Source organism: Pristiophorus japonicus, chromosome 15 (assembly GCF_044704955.1).
Source record: "Pristiophorus japonicus isolate sPriJap1 chromosome 15, sPriJap1.hap1, whole genome shotgun sequence".
Taxonomy (NCBI): Eukaryota; Metazoa; Chordata; class Chondrichthyes; family Pristiophoridae; genus Pristiophorus; species Pristiophorus japonicus.
Window position 1 is genome coordinate 69,837,422 of NC_091991.1, and position 25,091 is coordinate 69,862,512.

General features: G+C 46.2%; 1 protein-coding gene across 8 annotated transcripts in view; it reads right to left on the reverse strand.

Moving 5' to 3' along the window:
- Positions 1–25,091, reverse strand: part of cadps2 (Ca++-dependent secretion activator 2) — an 863,559-nt gene that overhangs the window by 107,766 nt on the left and 730,702 nt on the right. For 6 of the 8 annotated variants that reach the window (XM_070900582.1, XM_070900581.1, XM_070900579.1 and 3 more), the window contains 3 exons: positions 23,362–23,517; positions 10,244–10,391; positions 7,913–7,933 (listed from right to left, as the gene is read on the reverse strand). In XM_070900582.1, coding sequence (XP_070756683.1) covers positions 7,913–7,933; positions 10,244–10,391; positions 23,362–23,517 — 325 coding nt within the window. The remainder of the gene's footprint in view (positions 1–7,912; positions 7,934–10,243; positions 10,392–23,361; positions 23,518–25,091) is intronic. The other 2 variants (XM_070900583.1, XM_070900585.1) reach the window with 1 other exon arrangement.

Genomic DNA, 25,091 nt, shown 5'->3' on the forward strand with positions numbered 1-25,091 from the left:
CACGTACGGGGCATGCCCTGAGGAATTTAAACCATTTCACAGGCGCAAATATGAACTCTTGATTCAGGCCGATTGCCTACTATGGGGAAAACGAGTAGTCATGCCCCAGATGGGCAGAGAGGCTTTCATCCGAGAACTCCACAATGAGCACCCGGGCATTGTCATGATGAAGGCAATTGCCAGGTCACACGTTTGGTGGTCAGGGATAGATGCAGACCTGGAACTTTGTGTTCGCACGTGCAACACGTGCGCCCAGGGAGGCCCCCCTTAGCCCCTGGTCCTGCATCCATGTGGACTACGAAGGTCCTTTCATGGGAAAAATGTTTTTGGTTGTAGTACACGCCTACTCCAAATGGATCGAGTGTGACATTCTCAATTCAAGCACATCCTCTGCCACGATAGAAAGTCTACGGGCAATGTTCGCCGCCCATGGTCAACCGGACGTCTTGGTCAGCGACAATGGCCCGTGCTTTACAAGTATTGAATTCCAGGACTTCATGGCAGGAAATGGTATCAACCATGTCAGAACGGCACTGTTCAAGCCGGCCTCAAACGGCCATGCGGAACGAGCAGTGCAGATAATCAAACAGGGGATGCTCAGAATCCAAGGGGGTTCCCTACAAAGCCACTTATCACGCCTCCTGTTGGCCAATAGATCCCGACCACACTCGCGAACAGGGGTTCCACCCACAGAGCTGCTAATGAAAAGGACGCTCAAAACCAGTTATCCCTTATACACCCCACCATAAAAGAAATTGTTGAGAGCAGGCGTCGGTCACAATGTGACTACCATGACGGGAATGCGAGAGCACGATGTATTGATGTCAATGACCCTGTCTTTGTCCTCAACTACGCTGCAGGGCCCAAATGGCTCGCAGGCACTGTGGTTGCCAAAAAGGGAAATAAGATTCTGGTAGTTAAACTTACCAATGGACAAATCTGCCGCAAGCTCATGGATCAAACAAAAAGGAGGTTCAGCAACCCCATAGAAGAAGCAGAGGAAGAACATGATGTAGAGTTCACTCCACCACAGGTGACCGAACACCGGAACCCAGTGGAGGAGAGCCCAGTCACTGTGGGCAGTCCGGACAGGTCTGAGGCACCGCAAACAGCAGACACTCAGGCCAGCGCCCAACAACCGGAGCCCCAACTCAGGCGCTCTACAAGGGAGCGCAAACCACCAGAGAGACTTAACCTGTGTTCCCAATAAGACTTTGGGGGGGAGGTGATATCATGTATTCAACTATCATTGTAATCCATGTATAAACTGACCTAAGTTGTACACCGTGAGAACACTGACCATTAGGTGGTGAACTTGTGGGAGACATTCCTAACCTGGACTTTCAGGTATAAAAGGGAAGCTCCACCCATCTTCTCCACTTCAGTGCTGGCTAATAAAGGTAACTGGTCACAGAGTAACCTTCTCTCTAGTATGGGCCTCGTGTGCATTTGTACTGTATAGTAAGGACATATTAGTTGTTCTTTGTTTCACTTTACACTCCAACTGCACAGGCCTACGCCTAGTTATTTTAAACACATTCTGTTGCCTTACGGACAAATCTGAATTGAAACACTGCTTATTTTCAGCGCTATCGCTTCTCCTTCCTGCAGTGCATTGAAATCATGATAACACAGTAATGGACTACTCATTTTGAGCTTAGCTACAAAACTTTCCACAGGATTAGGACTCACAAATGAAGCCAACCTTTACGATTAATTTTAAAACAAAGTGAAATATCACAATAAATTGCATCCTAGTACTGAACTTTTACAAGTTAAAAATTAAACTTTCTTTCGCTAAATTTTCTTCTGCACATTTCCCCTCTAAAAGCATTTTTTCATTGCTAAATACTTAATCTCTTTTCCACATCTATTGGAACTATCTGTGAACTTTGCTGATATGCGTACTCTTTCTATATCATGTCAGAAGAGGTGGCATGCAGGACAAAGGGATGCCCAACAGCTCGCTGGATATATGCACCAGGATATATGGTGTGGAACTAACCCACACATCCAGAAGGGCCTGGACTTGAGTCCTAGCCAGTACTGATGTAAGCTCAAAGTGCAAGTAGGAGCACCACGATTGATCTCAATCATCTTGGACTAGGAAGTGGGAAATTTTCCAGCATCCCTGGTCCTAATTGTTACCCACTAGCCCTGCTGGAAAACATGCGTGTGTGGGCATCGGATAAAAACAGGATTGTGATACCCCTCATGTTCAAATGACTTGGATGGTTCTGAAGGGTTACTAGCACCCATAATCCATCCTAATCCTGTTCTGATCCAATGTACACATATATGCAGGCACGCACACATGTACTTTCCAGCAGGCATCAACGGATATCATCAGGAGTAGGCACGCTGTCTGATTTCCCCTTGTCCCCCAAATCTCAGGGGCTGAAGCCATTTGTTGAGCCCTACTTTAATCGTACTTGATAGCAGCCAACTTAGCATGGACCAGGCACGAATCAGCATCTTTAGAACAATCGAGAGAAAAATTGGGGAAACTAAACTATCCTTTTTCCTCGATGACTGAGAGTTAAATCTAGCCCAAACTGAAGGCATGACCATCTCATCATTCATGATTGCTGTAAGGGTCCTAGATGAGCTGTGGAAGTCTCAAAGCACTATCATGTGTACAGAAAACTGCCCACATTACTCAGAGAGGCCATAGGTACTGTGCAGTAAGTGGTAACATGTAGGCACAGCGTAGGAATGTTCTGAATTTGAGACTAAGATATGGGGCCCAAGTTTCGAGCCGTGCCTAGAATGGTGCAGTCCTGACCTGGACGCCCGTTTTTCGCGTCACAAAGTGCGCCTAAAAAAAACCTCCATATTCTCCACCTCCCTGCAGGTCCTCTGGCCCTCGGCGCGGCGCAGCAGGAGCTGTAGGGGGCGGAGCAAGGTCCCTGCGCCGAAAACAGTGCCGGGATCTCTGCACATGCGCGCTACAGTGGGCACGCAAGTACAGTAGCTCCAGGCGCCCGAAACTGTGTGGGAGGGGCCCGAAGCACGCAGCCCCTAGCCCTGGCCCAATGGCCTCACTGGGGCTGCGTGAATAAGGCTCCTCCCACGGCCAGCTCCTGCTTCCTCCTGACCCGACTCGACTCCCGCTTCCTGCCTCCGGACCGGACCCGACTTCCACTCCCCCCCCCCCCCCCAGGATCCGACCCGACTCCCGCTCCCCCGCCCCCCGGACTGGACCCGACCCGACTCCCGCTCCCCCCCACACCCCGACCCGACCTGACTCCCGCTCCCACTCCCCCACCCCCCCCCGGACCCGACCCGACTCCCGCTACCCCCCACCCCCCCCGGACTGGACCCGACCCGACTCCCGCTCCCCGCCCCCCCCCCCCACCCCGACTCCCGCTCCCGCTCTCCCCCCCCCCCCCCCCCCCCCGGACCCGACCCGACTCCTGCTCCCCCCCCCCGACTGGACCCGACCCGACTCCCGCTCCCGCTTTCCCCCCCCCCCCCCGGACCTGACCCGACCCGGCTCCGGCTCCCCCCCCGCCGGACCTGACCCGACCTGACACCCGTTCCCCCCCCCGCCCCCGGATTCCGCTCCCGCTCTCCCCCCGCCCCCCCGACTGGACCCGACTCCCGCTCCCCCCCGCCCCTGCCCACGGACTGGATCCAACCCGACCTCCCTATCCCCGACCTGACCTCCCTCTCCCTCCCTCCCCCCGACCCGAACCAAACCGACCTCCCTCCCGACCCGACCCAACGCCACCTACCTGTAAATCTGGTGCTGGGGATGGGCCCTTCCACGAAGTCTCTTGCCCGGCCCGTTCAGCCTCCCTCCCCCTTTTCCTTCCCCCGCCCCCCCATCTCCTTCCCCCCCCCATCTCCTCCTTCCCCCCCATCTCCTCCTTCCCCCATCTCCTTCCCCCCATCTCCTTTCCCCCCATCTCCCCTTTATCCCCTTCTCCCCCCTTCCCCCTTCTTCCCCATCCCTCCCCCCCTTCTCCTCCATCCCTCCCCCTTCTTCCCCATCCCTCCTCCTTCCCTCCCTCTGCTCCCCCCCTCTCTCCCTCTACCCCCCTCCTCCCCCTCCCCTCGCTGTCAGAAACACAGACACTGACAGACAGAGAATGAGAGACACACACAGACAGACCGAGAGATAGAGACACTGACAGAGACACACTGGGGGAGGGGGGGGGGGGCATCCCAGCACGCTGTTGGAGGGCTCCCGGTGCTGCAGTTGGTAAGAAGAAAATGTTTTATTTATTGATTTAAAAAAAAAAATTATTTCTTATTAATTTTTTTTGATTGATTTATTGGTTGATTTATTGATGTATTTATCATTTATTATTGATGATGGCTCTTTATTTGTAAAACTGAAGTGTTTAATTTTTGTAAACTTCCCTTTAAACCCCCCCCCCCCCACACCATTCCCTACGCCTGATTTGTAACCTACGCCTGATTTTCTAAAGTGTAGACAAGGTTTTTTCGAGCGTACAAAAATCTTCACTTACTCCATTCTAAGTTAGTTTGGAGTAAGTTTTCACTGACAAAACTTTGAAAACAGGCGTAAGTGGCCGGACACGCTCCCTTTTGAAAATTAAATTCTGTTCCAAAGTGAAACTGTTCTAACTGACTAGAACTGGAGCAAACTAAATGACGAGAATTCCAATTTCTAAGATACTCCGTTCTACACCAGTTGCTCCTAAAAATCAGGAGCAAATCATGTGGAAACTTGGGGCCCATGATGTTGAGTTGGGTAAGGAAGCTTCAATTGTGCTTCACTTATGACGTACCCGGCCTAGGAGTGCTTGATATCAATGCCAAGCGAAAAAGAAAGGCACTAAACCGAAAGAAATCTAAGAATGTACATTTTGACATTTCAAAATTCTAAATATAATTACACATTTATTAAAATAAGCAACTGTAAAATGATTTTCATAGTTTTAATTTGTTCTATGACAAATTCTGCAGAGCAGCTTCAAGAAACTAAAATGCCAAATTCACAATGAGGCCACCATACCCAGAAAGCTTTGCAGAAAAAGGAAGGGAGACCTGTTGATGATGGGACAGGATTGAGACAAAGTGGAGTTCTGTACAACACAGATACACACGGTTATTATGTACATGGCACAGGAATGTAATGTGGCTTCGCTGCTCCCAACGTGTCAATCGCAGATCATGCCATCTCTGACCACTTGCTCGTATCACTCTCCACCCACGTTCCCTTCCACCCCCAACCCTAACTCCTTCTGCATCCGCCCCTGGAAAAAACTCTCTCCCGACTCTCTTACAACTGCACTCATCAACTCCCAACTGTCCAGCCTTTGGCCTTCCATTCACCATGACATTTCTGCAGCTACCAAGCTACTCAATCACACCTTCACCACCACTTTTGATGCCCCAGTCCCTGTCAAAACTATTACTCTCTCTCACCCTGGCCATTTCCCCTGGTATAGCCATGATCTTCGCTCCCTTAAGCCCAAGGGATGCAGACGTGAACGGATATGGCGGACAACTGGATATGGCGGACAACTGGATATGGCGGACAACACCGCCAGATCTGACTGGACCACATAAAGCACTGTCAGGTCCTGTTCTCGTCTGCCAAAATCACTCACTACTCCAGAATCATTCTGGAGTGTAAAGATAAACCCCGGCTTCTATTCTCTACTGCTAATCATCTTTTTAAACACTTCTCCCCAGTCTCCAGCCTCACCTCCTACAATAATTGCGAGGAGCTCATGGACTTTGTTTCTAAATTGAGACTATCCGTTCAGCTGCCTCTGCCTCCTCCCTTCCTTCCCCTAGCTCACCAGGTCAAACTTCCTCAAAGAAAGCCCCCTGCCCTAGCCCTGACGTCACATCGTTCTCCAGTTTCTCGTCGCTCTCCCCTCATGATCTTTCCGAGCTCATCCTGTCCATGAGACCCATTTCTTTCTCCATTGACCCTATTCCCACCAAACTGCTGAGCATCCAACTTCCTTTTCTGGCTCCCACGTTAGCTGACATTGTTAATGGTTCTCTCTCCTCAGGTACTATCACCCTCTCCCTCAAATCTGTCATCATCATCCCTCTCCTCAAAAAAACAACTATCGACCCCTCCATCCTTCCAAATTACCGTCCCATCTCCAATCTCCCTTTTCTCTCCAAATTCCTTGAAAGTGTTGTCGCCTCCCAAATCCGTGCGCATCTTTCCCGCAATTCCATATTTGAATCGCTCCAATCCGGTTTCCACGCTTGCCACATTACCGAAACGGCTCTTATCAAAGTCACAAATGACCCTCCTCGTCCTTTTTGACTTGTCTGCTTTGACACGGTTGACCACTCTATCCTTCTCCAAAGCCTCTCCACCGTCATCCAACTGGGTGGGACTGCACTCGCCTGGTTCCATTCTTATCTATCTAATTGTAGCCAGAGAATCACCTGCAATGGCTTCCGTTCCCACGCCCACAACATTACCTCTGGTGTTCCCCAAGGATCTATCCTTGGCCCCCTCCTATTTCTCATCTATATGTTCCCCTTGACGACATCATCAGAAAACACAGTGTCAGTTTCCAAATGTACACTGACGACATCCATCTCTACCTCACTACCACTTCTCTCGACCCCTCCACGTTCTCTGAATTGTCAGACTGCTTGTCCGACATCCAATTCTGGATGAGCAGAAATTTTCTCCAATTGAATATTGGGAAGACTGAAGCCATCGTTTTCGGCCCCCGCCACAAACTGCGTTCCCTAGCCACTGACTCCATCCCTCTCCGCAACCTCTGAGGCAGAACCAGACTGTTCGCAACCTTGGTGTTATATTAAAATGAGCTTTCAATCACATATCCGCAGCATAACTAATACTGCCTATTTCCACCTGTGTAACATTGCCCGTCTCCGCCCTTGCCTCAGCTCATCTGCTGCTGAAGCCCTCATCCATGCCTTTGTTATCTCTAGACTTGACTATTCCAACTCACTCCTGGCTGGCCTCCCACATTCTACTCCACGTAAACTAGAGATGATCCAAAACTCGGCTGCCCGTCTCCCAATTCGCACCAAGTCCTGCTCACCCATCACCCCTGTGCTCACTGACCTACATTGGCTTCTGGTTAAGCAATGCCTCAATTTCAAAATTCTCTTCCTTATTTTCAAATTCCTCCAAGGCCTCGCCCCTCCCTATCTCTGTAATCTCCTCCAGCCCCACAATCCCCCCCCTCCGAGATGTCCATGCTCCTCTAATTCTGCCCTCTTGCGCATTCCTGATTATATTTGCTAAACCATTGTGGCCGTGCCTTCTGTTGCCTACGCCCCAAGCTCTGGAACTCCCTGCCTAAACCTCTCTTTCCTCCTTCAAGCTGCTCCTCAAAACATACCTCTTTGACCAAGCTTTGGCACTAATTTCTACTTATGCGGTTCAATGTCAAATTTTTCATCTCATAATACTCCTGTGAAGCGCCTTGGAACATTTCACTATGTTAAAAGCGCTATATAAATACAAGTGGTTGTTGTGGTTATTATTCTCAGTATAACTTCTGTCCGGCGCTGGATAAAGGAAACAACTCCTTTCAGTCGTGTGTTATGAAATATGAAGAAAAAAAATCACTGTTGTACATTGGTTAATTTCTATTATTATTTTTGCACCTTTTGCGTACCAGTACATAGTTTTAATACACCAGTTAAAAAATAAATACACCAGGCTCAAACTTAAAAACAAGTGCTTAGGCCTCAGTTTTGGCAATGTCTTTGGTATTCAGTTTCAGTGAAAGTCAGGTGGTCTGAGCTTTCTTGATGTGTGTCACTTTCCGAATCATCCCATCAGAAACCCCAACATTTCCTATGGCCAGTTAAAGCTGAAGTTCCCACCCACGTTTAGAGGTCATACTGAGCACTTAAATAAAAAAGATGCCGTTTTATAAGAAGATGGGATATAAATAAATAAATAATCAAAGCCAACACTTACCCATTGCTTACTAAACTGGAACTGGAGATGGGAAACATAAATGAAGAAAACAAAGCAGATCACAGGAAGAAGCAAAAGGACAATGATTAAATCAACATTCAAGCGAATCTGCAAACCAGGTGGGTATGTCTTAAAATAAAAATAAATTAATCATAAATGGTGACATTAAGAAGCCAAGCAAATGCGAAAACTGGATGACATACATTCAGTTCCACCCAACAGGTACATAAGCAAGGAAAACAAACTGTGTTGGACCCCATGTGCTGTGGAGTTGAACAATTGTTTTGCTATTTTGATGTACCAAGGACAGAAAAGAGAATGGGGCCGAAATTGCCCTCCACCCAAAATGGGGCGCACCTATTGATCTCGAAGGGTTCCTTCTGCCCCAATGCATGGGGCAGACAATTCAGAGAAATTCAGAACTTGTGGGTTTTTTGGAAGCGGGGTGGAAGTGACCTCATCATTGGGGCGGACGTGACCTCATTATCGGGGCGGAAGTGCAGTCGGGTCGCAGTGGCCGACGCTACAAGTCATGGCACTGGTGCATCACAACGTCTCTCCCCTTCAGTTAAAGGAGGACCACTGCAAACTCTGCAGCCACTTTAGTAGCAAATACTGGGCCACCAAGGAGGGTATTGGCCGGGCCAGTGGCCTGGCACACAAGAGGGAGTGCCAGGCTGCCTGTTGGTGGCCCGGCCGAAGCTGTGAGCATAATTTTCGGCCTCACCTGGCAGTCGGCCGATAAAAAAAAATAACACGGAGTCGTTGGCAGCGCCATCTCCCCTTGAAGGGTGGAACACCACCAAACCAACACAAAAATTTGTCACTGGTACCGACCGGCGGTGATGCCGCTCTCGCGGGCAAATTTTTGAAAAGGGGCAATTTCTCGCGGGCCAATTTCGGAAAGGGGTTGCCGCCGGTCGATATGGGGTGGCGCGTGCACGACACGGCGGGAAAATGGGTGGAGCAGACCCCACACCGCTCCAAAAGTAAAGGGGGTCATAAAAAATGGTAGCCCCTTCGCGGAGACTCGGTGGCCAGTCCACACCGACCCATGGCCGCCTCAGGCCTTATAGAAAGGGGCATTTTCGGCCCCAATGACTGTAAAATAGCGCTGTTTTTCAAACTTGAAACTGATTTGGAAAATAATCTGACCATAAACTACGTTCTTTGGAAAAAAGACAATTTTCTTTCTTTAATTTCCCTGGATCTTGCACCATCTCAGACCATAGGGAGTGCCCTTAGCCAGCCCTCTACCAATGTTCTGAAATGAGGCATTAGAACATGTGCAATGGAAGCCCAGAGTGATTCTCCCTCCGGCCTTCTCTTCCTGTGGGGAGGTGTGTGTCCCCTACATGATGCCTATTCACACAGGATGGTTGAGAATAGGAAATCATGTGTGGGGTAATCAGGGTCTGATGCGGTCCTTTCGTATTTTTGAATTGAGTTCAATTTGTATTTGCCAGAAAGCAAAAAGCTGATCTTAATCGAATGCTCCCTTGGTTTTGTTATAATAATGGGGAAAACATTTGATCAAACATAAAGAGGTCACTTAGTAAATACTGCAAAACATTTTCCATTATGTGTTAAGCTAACTAATCACTGTTAAATAGCAAGTTAAAAACATTTTAAATGACTGTCACTTTGTGAATAGGTTGTTAATGGTGAGACAATACACTAAATAATATACTTGAAGTTTTCTCATTTCTCCTTCTGTAATTTGTTCCCTGACATTAGTACATGGTTTTCACTAAAGGTGGAATTATACAGCATTTGAGATTTTTTATTTAACTTCATTTTAAAGATCATTTTTTTTTTAAGTATGCAGCTTCAAATCATCCAGGACTTTTCTTCTGCTGTATGAAGAATGATTTCTACTCTGGGATCACATTGAGGCCAGCTACCTGCATAATGTTTGCCTGTAAAGCAGACCAAAGGATACGATTCTGGCTTCACTTTAAATAATGAACCTAAACTGGTATTGCTGCTGGAAACAGTACCACTGGGGAAATGACATCATGGCATGGCAGTATAATATATAACACAAATGAACGTATTCTCCTCCAGGGACCAACCCCAGATCACAAGTCGTTATTCATTACCAAGAGACAAGTGATTGGGGCCTTTATGGAGGGAGAGTTGGCTACTAGTAGGACCTCTCTCTCTCCAAGATGACCCAAGATGTAAATGCCTTGAAATAAACATTAGTAAAACATTTGATGAATTAAATCCAAGTGAAAAGAGCTGTTTGTAAAAGCTGTAAAACACTCAATGCAAATGCAATGGAAAACACAAACAGAAGTGAAACAATAAATGACAATTAATGCCTACCTCTTGTGCACCTTCTAAAATGCACAGTTTTGTAGATTGTTTCTTGGCATCCACAAGCATATTGAACATTGTACAGACAGAAGAAGGAATTCGTAAATCTGTTGACCTGCTCATCTTTTGTAACTTGACTTCAAATGCAACTCTTGTTCTGTTTGATGGAAACAAAACGAGCACAGTCATTCTTTGACAGCTGACACTTCGGAACAGTCGCTGTAAAGTCACGAATAGTCAGAGAGCAGAGAATATGAAAGCTGATAGTTAAGATCAGCTTGGCTTTATTGTTAGGCACAACCTAAACCCAATGCAGGGGAGTCCACTTACAAGCAATTCTGAAATGCCCAAATCTATCTTTTTTAATGTTATTGGGTAAACTTCATCGTTTAATGCCCCCATACACCAACTACAGTCAATTGCATGGGCAGCCTGTTTCCAGGCCTCCACCAATGATGCTGAGATTTGACCTCTGGGGGGGTGTATGAAAAAAATGAATAAATCACTTGTCTTTTGATTTGCTCGTACGCTCTATTGGCCCCCACACTTTGTATACTTACAGTGACCCAGCTGAGTTAAACAGCCCAGCCACGTGAAGTCAAGTCACTCTACGTTGTTGCTCCGATATGCTAAACTCCACGTCTTAGTTCTTCTCAAGATCAAACCTCTTTCATGATTAAAACCACTTCCATCTACTTTAATATAAAATATTCTTGGTAAAATAAATTCGACAAAATTGAATTCCTCTTGTATGATCAATAAAGAAATGAAACACTTTAGTCCATGTTTTAAATGGAAATAAATGACCTCAAGTGCACGGTTATAAAAGGGGTCGGGGGGTCTAGTAAGGAGGAGGAACTGAGAGAAATCCTTATTAGCCGGGAAATTGTGTTGGGGAAATTGATGGGATTGAAGGCCGATAAATCCCCAGGGCCTGATGGACTGCATCCCAGAGTACTTAAGGAGGTGGCCTTGGAAATAGTGGATGCGTTGACAGTCATTTTCCAACATTCCATTGACTCTGGATCAGTTCCTATGGAGTGGAGGGTAGCCAATGTAACCCCACTTTTTAAAAAAGGAGAGAGAGAGAAAACAGGGAATTATAGACCGGTCAGCCTGACATCGGTAGTGGGTAAAATGATGGAATCAATTATTAAGGATGTCATAGCAGTGCATTGGAAAGAGGTGACATGATAGGTCCAAGTCAGCATGGATTTGTGAAAGGGAAATCATGCTTGACAAATCTTCTGGAATTTTTTGAGGATGTTTCCAGTAGAGTGGATAAGGGAGAACCAGTTGATGTGGTATATTTGGACTTTCAGAAGGCGTTCGACAAGGTCCCACACAAGAGATTGATGTGCAAAGTTAGAGCACATGGGATTGGGGGTAGTGTACTGACATGGATTGAGAACTGGTTGTCAGACAGGAAGCAAAGAGTAGGAGTAAATGGGTACTTTTCAGAATGGCAGGCAGTGACTAGTGGGGTACCGCAAGGTTCTGTGCTGGGGCCCCAGCTGTTTACACTGTACATTAATGATTTAGATGAGGGGATTAAATGTAGTATCTCCAAATTTGCAGATGACACTAAGTTGGGTGGCAGTGTGAGCTGCGAGGAGGATGCTGTGAGGCTGCAGAGTGACTTGGATAGGTTAGGTGAGTGGGCAAATGCATGGCAGATGAAGTATAATGTGGATAAATGTGAGGTTATCCACTTTGGTGGTAAAAACAGAGAGACAGACTATTATCTGAATGGCGACAGATTAGGAAAAGGGGAGGTGCAAAGAGACCTGGGTGTCATGGTACATCAGTCATTGAAGGTTGGCATGCAAGTGCAGCAGGCGGTTAAGAAAGCAAATGGCATGTTGGCCTTCATAGCAAAGGGATTTGAGTACAGGGGCAGGGAGGTGTTGCTACAGTTGTACAGGGCATTGGTGAGGCCACACCTGGAGTATTGTGTACAGTTTTGTTCTCCTAACCTGAGGAAGGACATTCTTGCTATTGAGGGAGTGCAGCGAAGGTTCACCAGACTGATTCCCGGGATGGCGGGACTGATCTATCAAGAAAGACTGGATCAACTGGGCTTGTATTCACTGGAGTTCAGAAGAATGAGAGGGGACCTCATAGAAACATTTAAAATTCTGACGGGGTTAGACAGGTTAGATGCAGGAAGAATGTTCCCAATGTTGGGGAAGTCCAGAACCAGAGGTCACAGTCTAAGGATAAGGGGTAAGCCATTTAGGACCGAGATGCGGAGGAACTTCTTCACCCAGAGAGTGGTGAACCTGTGGAATTCTCTACCACAGAAAGTTGTTGAGGCCAATTCACTAAATATATTCAAAAAGGAGTTAGATGAGGTCCTTACTACTAGGGGGATCAAGGGGTATGGCGAGAAAGCAGGAATGGGGTACTGAAGTTGAATGTTCAGCCATGAACTCATTGAATGGCGGTGCAGGCTAGAAGGGCCGAATGGCCTACTCCTGCACCTATTTTCTATGTTTCTATGTTTCTATTAAATATTGCCTCATTTCAATGCTGATATATGAATGTGTGCTATTGATCAAATGGGAACCCTTCAAACAGCAACAATGTTAATATAATTTTACCTCTGGAGAAAACCAATAAATAGATATGAAAGGTTTGAAATTTACCACTAAATCCGTCATTGGAATTTCCCGTAAAGAGGGCACGACTCCAATACAATGAGAGAACTCTGTAAACCCAGTCATTTATATTTCTGGTTACAAAGTATCCATTAAAATTCTCCATTATATTGATATTTGGCTTGAACAGTGTGTGGGAGCAAAAACTGTTGTAGTAGAGATAAAGACACTTGGAATTAATAACTATCCCTAATCCCACCCACCTACACGTCCATGAGTCATTAAAGTAATACTATCACAGGAAACTCAAGACAGACAGGCTGATCTAAAGGACGAGACTGCAGTCCGAGTCTATTAATTTGCCTGTTGTTTTGAATTCTCCGTAAGGTACAGATACTACAGGTGGGCCTCATTATTGAAATTCATTTAGTTTCTGGTAATTTTGCTTTAATTATTATTTTGTTTCTCTGGTGCCTTTACAGCTGTCAGAAACTGCTGCCGAGGCTCCGTTGGCAACAGCGAAGTATTACTGCTGGCATGCTGAACGGGAGATTGGTAGATACTCTGCCACCTGTTAGTGTCTCAAAAGGGTTCCCTCAATTAAACCCAACTGTCTTCAATCAGGTTTGAATGCGTAGAGGGACCCCCAGGCTGCTGTTGAACACCTCTGGTGGCCAGTTTCACTGCAGCATTACAGAGGCTTAAAACAGATTGTCAGTCTGCTTCTAGGGATGTTGTACGATGCATAGAGATCCAAAGAGAGGTTCACACTCAGAAAAATATATTTTATTCAAACTCACACCTTTGCACTACTATATTTTTTCTTGCTAATTTGCTTCCCTCCCAAAAGCACTGAATGCTTACTGGGGTACAAGTTCACAATCACTGGAGGCCCTCCAGTACCTTGTCTATGGGGCCATTACTCATGTGTGAACTTTGACAGGACATTTGGCTGCAGGGGCATTATAGTTTAGTCTGAACTTTCAGCAATGTCTTTATTCTGTTTGCTCAGCATTATACCTTTAAAGGTAATTCACTTCCCCTCTACTGAAATCTTTATCAGCAACCTACTCCAATCTACTTGCTTCAGTTAATAAGAACACAAGAAATAGGAGCAGGAGTAGGCCTCACCAATACCTTATACAGCTGTAGCAAGACTTCCCTGCTTTTATACTCCATCCCCTTTGCAATAAAGACCAAGATACCATTGGCCTTCCTGATCACTTGCTGTACCTGCATGCTATACTTTTGTGTTTCATGCACAAGTACCCCCAGGTCCCGCTGTACTGCGGCACTTTGCAATCTTTCTCCATTTAAATAATAACTTATTCTTTGATTTTTTTCGGCATTACCTCACACTTTCCAACATTATACTCCATCTGCCAAATTTTTGTCCACTCACTTAGCCTGTCTATGTCTTTTTGCAGATTTTTTGTGTCCTCCTCACACATTGCTTTTCGTCCCAGCTTTGTATCATCAGCAAATTTGGCTACGTTGCACTCAGTCTCTCCTTCCAAGTAGTTTATATAGATTGTAAATAGTTGGTGTCGCAGCACTGATTCCTGCGGCACTGCACCAGTTACTGGTTGCCAACCAGAGAATGAACCAATTATCCCGACTCTCTGTTTTCTGTTAGTTAGCCAATCCTCTATCCATGCTAATATATTACCCCTAACCCCATGAACTTTTATCTTGTGCAGTAACCTTTTATGTGGCACCTTGTCAAATGCCTTCTGGAAGTCCAAATACACCACATCCACTGGTTCCCCTTTATCCACCCTGTTCATCACATCCTCAAAGAACTCCAACAAATTTGTCAAACATGACTTTCCCTTCATAAATCCATGCTGACTCTGCCTGACCGAATTTTGCTTTTCCAAATGTCCTGCTACTGCTTCCTTAATAATGGACTCCAACATTTTCCCAACCACAGATGTTAGGCTAACTGGTCTATAGTTTCCTGCTTTTTGTCTGCCTCCTTTTTTAAATAGTTGTTCCCTCATTTCTTTGAATTTAGCTCTTACAAAGTTATGACTCCCAGCTCATGTTGAACTTGATCATTCTGCAGCAACTAATGCCCAGGGGTGCTATGACTTCCATTTTCTGGATGTTATCTGGGTCATTTACAGATATTGAATCAAGATGACATCATCACTTATGGCTTCCTTGACATGTTGGGTAATGAAGCATTTACCAATTCTGCATCATTCAGGTTTTCCTCATGTAATATTTGGTTGATTGAAATCTCCCATTAAAATATCATTCCTGCTCTCACACACACTTCCCATCTTTACATAGTGAAAACAATCTTCCTCCTGTTGCATACCCCTAGCATAAGCTTGGAATTTCTTCATATGTGAGATGTCTAACCAGAGTAGTCCTGCCCTGAAGTCCACATAGACAGATTTCCAGCAAGGCTTGCTGGATCACTAACTTTCCCTTTCCTAAACCAGACATGCAGGGATCAACTGTAGAACCTCGACTGCTGTACAAGCTGAGATCAGTTGTTAATCCGCACAGATCAGGGATCAAACTATTGTGTTCCTAACACAGATGAGGCTGCACATAGGGAGATTAAAGTAACAGTGACCTTAGTCTTTAATAAGACACTCCAGAGTGAGCAACAGGTCTTTCAGGGCCGGCTTATATACAGTGCTCCCAAGGGATGCTGGGATCTCTTGGAACTTCAGAGGATGAGCTCCCTGGTGGCAGAACATGGGAGTGCATGCTTTACAGATACACAACATCACTCTTCCACCCCCCCCCCCCCCGCCCCCCGCAAAGTCAAAGTGAAAACTATTTACAAGGTGAGGTGGTCGGGAGCCTTTCTTTCCCTGGTGGACCGCCTCAGTACAAATGTCTGTTCTGGTGTGTTGGCTGTGCTCTCACTGGGCTGGCGTGTTGTTGGCCCTGCAGGGCTGCTGGGTGAGCCTGGCCTTGCTGGGCTATTGGGCGTGATGGGTTCGATTTTCTGGTCCGGCGTGGTGTCGTTGATCCTTTGGGTGTGTGTTGTGGACTTGAAAAAGGTGGTGTCTGCTGTGGGTTGTTCAGGGCGGTCTGTGAACCACAGCCTCGTTTGGTCCAGGTGCTTTCTGCAAATTTGTCCATTGTCTAGTTTGACTACAAACACCCTATTCCCTTCTTTAGCTATCACCGTGCCCGCAATCCACTTGGGACCATGTCCATAGTTTAGCACATACACAGGGTCATTCAGATCAATTTCCCATGACACAGTTTACATTTTGTTGCTGCCGCCTGCTCTCTACCTGATCGTGCAGGTTGGGGTGAACCAGCGAGAGTCTGGTTTTAAGTGTCCTTTTCATGAGTAGCTCAGCCAGGGGCACCCCTGTGAGCGAGTGGGGTCTCGTGCGGTAGCTGAGCAGTACTCGGGACAGGCGGGTTTGGAGTGAGCCTTCTGTGACTCGTTTAAGGCTCTGTTTGATGGTTTGTACTGCCCGCTCTGCCTGCCCATTGGAGGCTGATTTAAACGGGGTCGAGGTGACATGTTTGATCCCATTGCAGGTCATGAATTCTTTAAATTCGGCACTGGTGAAACATGGCCCGTTGTCACTGACCAGTATGTCAGGCAGGCCGTGGGTGGCAAACATGGCCCTCTGGCTTTCAATGGTGGCGGTGGTGGTGCTTCCCGACATTATTTCACATTCAATCCATTTTGAAAAAGCATCCACCACCACCAGGAACATTTTACCGAGAAACGGGCCCGCAGAGCCGACATGGATCCTCGACCATGGTCTGGAGAGCCAGGACCACAAACTTAGTGATGCCTCTCTGAGCGCGTTGCTCAACTGAGCACATACGCTGCATTGCCGTACACAGGACTCTAAGTCAGAGTCGATACCGGGCCACCACACGTGCAATTTGGCTATCGCTTTCATCATTACTATACCCGGGTGTGTGCTGTGGAGATCCGAGATGAATGTCTCCCTGTCCTTTTTTGGTAGCACTACGCGGTTACCCCACAACAGGCAGTCTGCCTGAATGGACAGCTCGTCCTTTCGCTGCTGGAACGGCTTGATTGGCTCTTGCATTTTAATGGGGATGCTGGCCTAGCTCCCATGCAGTATACAGTTTTTTACTAGGAACAGCAGAGGATCTTGGCTGGTCCAAGTGCTAATCTGGCGGGCCGTGACAGGTGACTTATCATTTTCAATCGATTCCATGACCATCAACAAGTCTGCGGGCTGCGCCACCATCAGCAAGTTTGCAGGCTGCGCCATTTCCACCCCCATGGTGGGCAATGGTAGCCGACTGAGAGCATCCGCACAGTTTTCGGTGCCTGGCCTGTGGCGGATGTATAGTTATACGCTGATAGCGCGAGTGCCCACCTTTGTATGCGAACTGAGGCATTAGTATTTATCCCCTTGTTTTCAGCGAACAGGGATGTGAGGGGCTTGTGATTGGTTTCCAGGTCAAATTTGAGGCCAAACAGGTACCCCGAACATTACACACGCTAATGCCTCTTTCTCAATCATGCTCGGCCTTAGACAAGCTCCTGGAAGCATAGGCGACAGGTTGCAACTTCCCCGCAATGTTAGCTTGTTGTAATACACACCCGACTCCGTACGACGATGCGTCACATGCTAGCACAAGTCTTTTACACAGGTTATATAATACAAGTAGCTTGTTGGAGCATAAAATGTTTCTGGCTTTCTCAAAAGCAATTACTTGTTTTTTTTTTCCCCATACCCAGTTCTCATCTTTGCGCAATAACACATGTAGGGGCTCTAAAAGGGTGCTTAATTCCTGTAGGAAGTTACCAAAATAGTTGAGGAGTCCCAGGAATGACCGCAGCTCCGTGACGTTCTGTGGTGCGTTCCTGATAGTCTCTGTCTTGGTGTCTGTGGGCCGAATGCCATCTGCTGCGATCTTTCTCCCCAAAAACTCCACTTCTGTTGCCATGAAGATGCATTTCGATCTCTTCAGCCGCAGCCCTACTTGATCCAGTCGCTGGAGGACCTCCTCCAGGTTTTGTAGGTGCTCGGCGGTGTCCCAACACGTGACCAATATGTCATCCTGAAAGACTACCGTGTGTGGTACCGACTTGTGTAGGCTCTCCATGTTTCTCTGCAAGATCGCTGCAGCCGACCGAATTCCAAACAGGCATCTGTTGTAGGTGAACAGTCCCTTGTGCGTGTTGATGCAGGTGAGGCCCTTCGAAGACTCCTCCAGCTCCTGCGTCATGTAGGCCGAAGTCAGGTTGAGCTTGGTGAACGTCTTGCCTCCTGCCAGCGTCGCAAATAGGTTGTCTGCCTTGGATAGCTGGTATTGGTCCTGTAGCGAGAAACGATGAATAGTTACTTTATAATCGCCGCAAATCCAGACCGTGCCATCATTTTTGAGCACTGGAACAATCAGGCTGGCCCACTCGCTGAATTCCACTGGGGAGATGATGACCTCGCATTGCAGCCTGTCCAGCTTGATTTCCACTCTCTCCCTCATCATGTGAGGTACCGCTCACGCCTTGTGGTGAATGGGTCGTGCCTCTGGGACCAAGTGGATCTGCACCTTCACCCCGGAAAAGTTTCCAATGCCTGGCTCAAAAAGGGAAGGAATTTGTTAAGAGCCTGGGTACATGAGGCCTCATCGACATGTGATAACACTCGGATGTTATCCCAGTACCAGCGGATTTTGCCCAGCCAGCTCTTTGCAAGCAGAATGGGGCCACCGCCCAGGACAATCCAGAGTGGCAGTTCATGAACCGTGCCCTCGTAAGTGACTTTGACCATGGCACTGCCCAGGATAGTGGTAAGCTCTTTGGTGTATGTTCTCAGTTTCGTGTGGACGGGGCTCAGGGCTGGTCTGAATGCCTTGTTGCACCACAGTCTCTCAAACATCTTTATACTCATGATGGATTGGCTAGCGCCAGTGTCCAATTCCATGGCCATTCAATTTTACGTTTAGCATTATAGGTGGACATTTTGTCGAAAATGTGTGCACCCCGTGTACTTCAGTATCTGCCTCCTCTCTCTCAGGCTCGAATTTGCTTTGATCCACCATGGACCGATCTTCCTCTGCCACATGGTGGTTTGCAGGTTTTGCAGAGCTCGCAGCCCATTGTTCCGCAGTTCTTGCAAACATACCCTTTGAAGCGGCATGAATAGGCTGAATGGAAGCTTCCACAACGCCAACAAGGTGTGAATTTCCTTGCATTCATCCTTTGTTGGGGACTAAGTCATCTGGGTCACCTGAGGCCTGCTGGCAGTCGCAGACTCGTGGGTTCTGCCCTGTACATTTCTGCTCGCAAACACAGTTCCAGTTAATTTATGAACATTGCTAGCACTTGTGTGCTGAGAGATTTGTTTGGTGTTATCACTGGTGGACATAAACGCCTATGCTATCGCAATGGCCTTACTGAGGGTCGGTGTCTCTACAGTCAAAAGTTTTCATAGAATGGTCTTGTGGCCAATGCCCAGTACCAAAAAGTCTCTGAGCATTTGCTCCAGGTAGCCATCAAACTCACATTGTCCTGCAAGTCGCCTTAGCTCGGTGACATAGCTTGCCACTTCCTGACCTTCAGATCGCTGGCACGTGTAGAACTGATACCTCGCCATCAGCACGCTCTCCCTCGGGTTAAGATTCTCCCGAATCAGTGTACACAGCTTCTCATACGACTTATCTGTGGGTTTCACTGGAGCCAGAAGATTCTTCATGAGGTTGTAGGTCGGTGCCCCGCAGACTGTGAGGAGGACCGCTCTCCTTTTTACAGCGCTTCCTTCTCCGTGCAGCTCGTTGGCTACAAAGTACTGGTCTAGCCACTCGACATAGGTTTCCCAGTCCTCACCCTCCGAGAACTTCTCCAGGATGCCCACAGTTTGCTGCATCTTTGCGTTGGATTTGGTATTCTCGTCACCAGTTATTGTGTTCCTAACACAGATGAGGCTGCACACAGGGAGGTTAAAGTAACAGTGACCTCAGTCTTTAATAAAACACTCCAGAGAGAGGAACAGGCCTTCGGGGCTGGCTTATATACAGTGCTCCCAAGGAATGCTGGGATCTCTTGGGACTTGAGGGGATGAGCTCCCTGGTGGCAGAACATGGGAGTGCATGCTTTACAGATACACAACACAAACCTGTCATCTTCCTGGTCTGTATGACTCAACTACTCACTGGATAAATTCGTTGAGCCATCAGGGGTGCTCAGTGTACTGGTATAACAGAAACAAATACCTTTTGATACACACATAACCTAGCCCCAGAAGCCTCAGGCTTTCATTAACCTGTCACTCTCTCTCAACAGATGTGATTACTATCCTTTAAATAGGTTTATGGAACTGCAACTGAAAGGATTATATTCTCTGGGGACAGCATTTCCCTTTTGTTGTCACATCCAAGGGGGAAAAATTAGCTTCTAACTTGTTTCATAAAACACAGCTTGGTTTACTTGAATATTTTTCGTCGTCAAGTTAAAAAAAAAATTTTAAATTGTAACTTTACAAAGATTTTTCTTACAACATCAATCCCTCCTAGGCCACAGAAACCAAGAAAGTCCCAGTGCAATGTTTGGTGTGAGCTGAGTAAAACAAGATAATCCAGGGTAGGGTAGTTGTTAGGCACCACGATCTCAGTGTCCTTAAGTTACAGTGGGCCCAAATTTGGCCCTCCGGTTTTTTCCATGCACCGCCGAGCCCTCTACTGACTGAGCGCCGAAAAAACTTCCTGCGATCATGGCCAATTCTCGGGCCATCTGTGGAGCTGGCGTGGTGTACAATGAAGAGGGGGGGGAGGGGGCGGAGCTAGGTCCCGGCGCTGAAAACAGTGCTGGGACCTCTGCACATGCACGCTAAAATTCCCTAAGGTAAGAGTTCTATTTTTTCTTTGTTATTTACTGATTGATTTTGGTGCTTTAGGTGCAGTTTTCCTTCTATTTTTTTATTTGTTATTTATTGATTGCTTATTACTTTGGTCTTGGTGCTTTTGGTGCAGGGTTCCTTCTATTTTATTTGTTAATTAATTGCTTATTACTTTTTGTGCTTTGTTTGGTGCTTGAGTGTGCCTTAAATGTAATTACTTGCAACGATTCCTTAACGGTAAGTCATGTCTTTCTGTGCGGACAAAAGTGGATACATACGCTGCCCTAAGTTAGTTTAGTACAACTTTTTTTTGGCCAAATTGACATAAATGGTGTAAGTGGCTGGGAACGTCCTCTTTTGAAAAAAAAAGTGACCGAACAAAAAACCTAACTAACTCACTTACACTGGTGCAAATTAGATGGCCATATTTGCAACTAAAAAGATACACCAGAAAAATCAAGTTACATTAAAAAAAACGGTGCAACTCATGGGGAAATTTTGGCCCCAGGAGAGGAGAGCAGAAATAACAAGCCACGATTCCCACTCCTGATCACTTTCTGGGACCCCTCCTGGAAAGTGCGTGCACGGGTGAGCATGCGGGTGTGGATGCCTGGTGCAGACAGCATTGGGCTCAGCTGTGATACTCCCCTCACCACAGAAGAAAACATCCTTCTCGCACTCACTGCCTAGGCTCACACATTGAGACTGGCCATCTGACAGCATACCAGAGGGCGACTGATACCCAAGAATCCTTACTAAAATGTGAATAGCTACATTCAGAAAAGGAGGGGAAAAATGAAAGGGTGGAATAAAACTGCCACTTGGTTTCAAAAGTTCTACACACTTTTATCATCAACTTTGAACAATTATCTTCATCAACCCTTTATGTGACGTGAACATTTTATAAAACTGATTTATAAAAGAAAGTGCAGATTTAATCAAATTGCACTGTGCAGCTCAACTGCAGCTTTTCATATTGAAAGCATCATTTGGAATACAAGTCCAAGCACAATGCTGAAACACTTGTTCTCAAAACAATTCCTTCACTCCTTGCATAAATGGAATATTCCTTGAAGTGTGTATTTGTGCAAAATCTTCATTCATGCAGTCATAATACTCTTTAACAATAGTCTGTGAAACATTTAATTTTAAATCATGAAGATCAGAAAGGTGAAGGAGATCTTTCATAGTAAGTATGAACCAAGTATTGATCACAGTTTGAAGAGGGAGTCTTATTAGCAGGGCCCTTTACATATCTAGGATTTTTTTTCTCTTTGTTTCTTTATTTGCTTGAAGAGGGAGTACCAATGACATCACTGGAAGCACTGGCCGAGAGGAATTATTTAGCCCAACAGCAAGAAAGAGCCGACTTACTGCACATAGTTTAAATAACAAGACTGCTGCAGTACCCTGAATTAAATGGCTACTTGCTGCTCTTAAATGCGCCCCCAGCACTTTCAGGGTGAACACTTGCCAGCAAGTTTCCTCTGATCACGTCATTAGCATTCAGGGCTTACAGAAAACATGACTACCAACAGAAAAAGAAGAAACAAAATGAAGGCATTTTAAATTCTGATTCACTCGGTAATTTTTAAAAGAAGTCCTGATAAAGGTGTGGCATTTCTCCATTGATCACCATGTGCAGCATTCATAAGTGTGTGGAGTTCTGGGGGTCGGTTCAGACTGCCATGAGTACAAGTCTGGGAAACAGGCCATCTACTTGTCCTCTTGACCACAGCTAATTAGTTGTCAGGGGCGACCAGTGGAATGGAGAGAAAAGGCTTTCAATTAAAAAAAACAAGTTTAAAAAATTAAATGTTTCACAGACGAGAGCGTTACAGACGTATGGATAAAACTTCTGCAAAAATACACACTTCAATCCTGATGATGATGTTTTATCTTTAACAACCCATCAACCAAATACACATAAATTGCTTATGTTCTTCGCTGATGAAGATTTACAATCAATATATAGGCCTAGGAATTCAATTGTGCAGGACCTGTTTTCCGGGGGAATGGACACTGCAGATCCCAGTGTGGCGTGGGCACACTCAGTCCGCACCAGAAGTGTGCCGCCCGCCATATTGGTTGGAGAAACCCTGTAGCCGTCCAGGCACCTGCTGAAACGGGTGTTAGGCTAATTGCTTATCCAAATCGGGAATGCTTGTTTGAGACCCCTTTGTGAAATTTGGTTGCGACTGTCTGCGTCACGCACCATGGGCAATTTTCTCAGGTGCACGACAGGCAAACCAATGGTCCTCAAAGGGAGGCTGCCACCGAAAATGCAACTTAAATAGTCTTTACTTACCTGAATGTGGAGCCAGGAAGAGCTGCTGCCAGCCCATACTCACACTCCACTCCACCTCCTGATTGCCCCTCCCTCCCCAACCGGACTCATCTTAGACCATTGATCGGTACCCAGTCAGCTGATTGTGCTCTCCCCCTCTGCCCCGAGCTGCCTGCAGAGCTGTGACCTCGTCCCATAGCTCATAACAATGAGGCCAGCAGCCCACTTTGACAGTGGTCCTACTGACTGCTTCTTTAGTGCAGCATGGACTGCCCCCAGATCGCGCCCCATTTTGAGTGCAATCCAATTTCTAGGCCATGATCTCTTCAGAAATCCTCATGCTATGATGTAGCACTTCATTGAACAATGCTGTAAAATGCAAAGCCACTGTGTTAACCTCTTCCGCAATACCAGTTTGTACAGCCATACCTTTTCACACAGGCCTCGATCATGTCACTGGCCATGAGTTTGAGTCTCTGGTCCAGATGCTGGGAAAATTCAGGTTCTGGCCAGTGCAGATCGTAAACGAACATCTGCAGCGCATCCAACTTCCAAAAGAGATCCTCAGATGTGGAAGAACCATTCCTAAAGCAGAAGAGCATTGTGGGACACGTGAGCCCTTTTGTTTCACAGACCATGCCACTGGAGAACAATTAACCAGCAAAACAGGCAAGCTACAAGCAGACGACAGAAAATGAACATCCATTACAAACACAGTTACACTTGGGCTCGTTGATAATAGTTTGCTACATGGGTCCTCATCACTGTCTTTTGCCCCTGGGGACATGGGATGGAATACAAGAAGGGGTTCTTTTTCTGACAAGCTATTGATAACAAGTGTCTGTCCCAGAGTTACCTGGTCAATGGGCGATTAAATAGGGAGGGCAAGCAAGATCAGAAGTTTAAAAGGGGTGATAGTAGTTTGAAGGGTTTTGAATTCAGAGTGGAGTTTGGTAAAAGTACTGAATAGACAATAATTCTGAAATGCTCCAGGTTCCTAATTAAACAGTTAATTGGTCAATGTGGGAAATGTAGTGGTCCCATGGCAATGTTGTAACTACTTGGACTATTGTTCATTTGTCTCAGACATGGTTAAGCATTTGGTACCAATTTAGAGTAGCTCACTATTGATTGATCAAGTTTTACTAAGTACAATTATTGGAAACAAACAATAATAAATGTACTTCCAAAAAAAAAAGTCACATCAGTAAGCTGGCATGTAAAAATTCTTTCATGGGACGCCAGATGGCTCAACTTGTTAAATGAATGAATGGCAGAGTCATACAGACCAGATGGTCCAAGATTTTCTCCCTGGTTTGGGCTGAGTCAGTTGATGCTATAATTGGCCTCAGTGACCCTGATTTGGGAGGGAAAATTTGGCTATGATTCCCATTCCAGGTCACTGCTCAAACACTGCTGCTGGAAGTGCATATGTAAGTCAGATGAAGATAGAATCAGGCTTGGTTATGAAGCATGCATAGTCAAAGAGACTGCTGAAATTCGCTGTTTAGGTTTACACATAAAAAATGACGACTTGGGTGAGATTAAGCAGTGCCCATGGAACCATATCCCAGCAAAGACTCAATGCCTTCAAGAGAGAACATTTGCAGAGAAGGAAAAAAAAATCATGCACGTCTTTAATTTGTACACACAAACAAATGACCGTCACTCTTAATCCCTGATTTAAGTCTAATTCAGAACTAGAAAATATCAGGTGCTTAGCAAGTGACCATTCAAGATTCAGAAGAAACTGTGAACATAGTATTGTCCATACAGATCGCATCGCATACCTTCTGCAAGAACATATACAAGCATATAAGCCTGATGATACTTAACCCTGCACTTTAAGAATGTGAAATGTTTGATCCAAATGTTCTTCTCAAATCTCCTCCACCCAAGCTTTCTCCAGTCCTGACTAGCAACAGGTACAAAATGAATCATTTTTGTCATTGTATGCCATCAGTTCCAATTTTTTGAGGTTTGTCAGAATAAGAAAAACACAAAATGAAACCCAAAAATGTTTAAACAAAAGTTAGATAACCCATTAAATAAAATGATAAAGGTAAAATAAAGAAGTGAGGGAGAGAAGGCTCGAGGGATGTTGCGAAGCAGGTGTGACAGGATTAAAAGATTACCTCAATGGTCAGGGTTAATCAAAC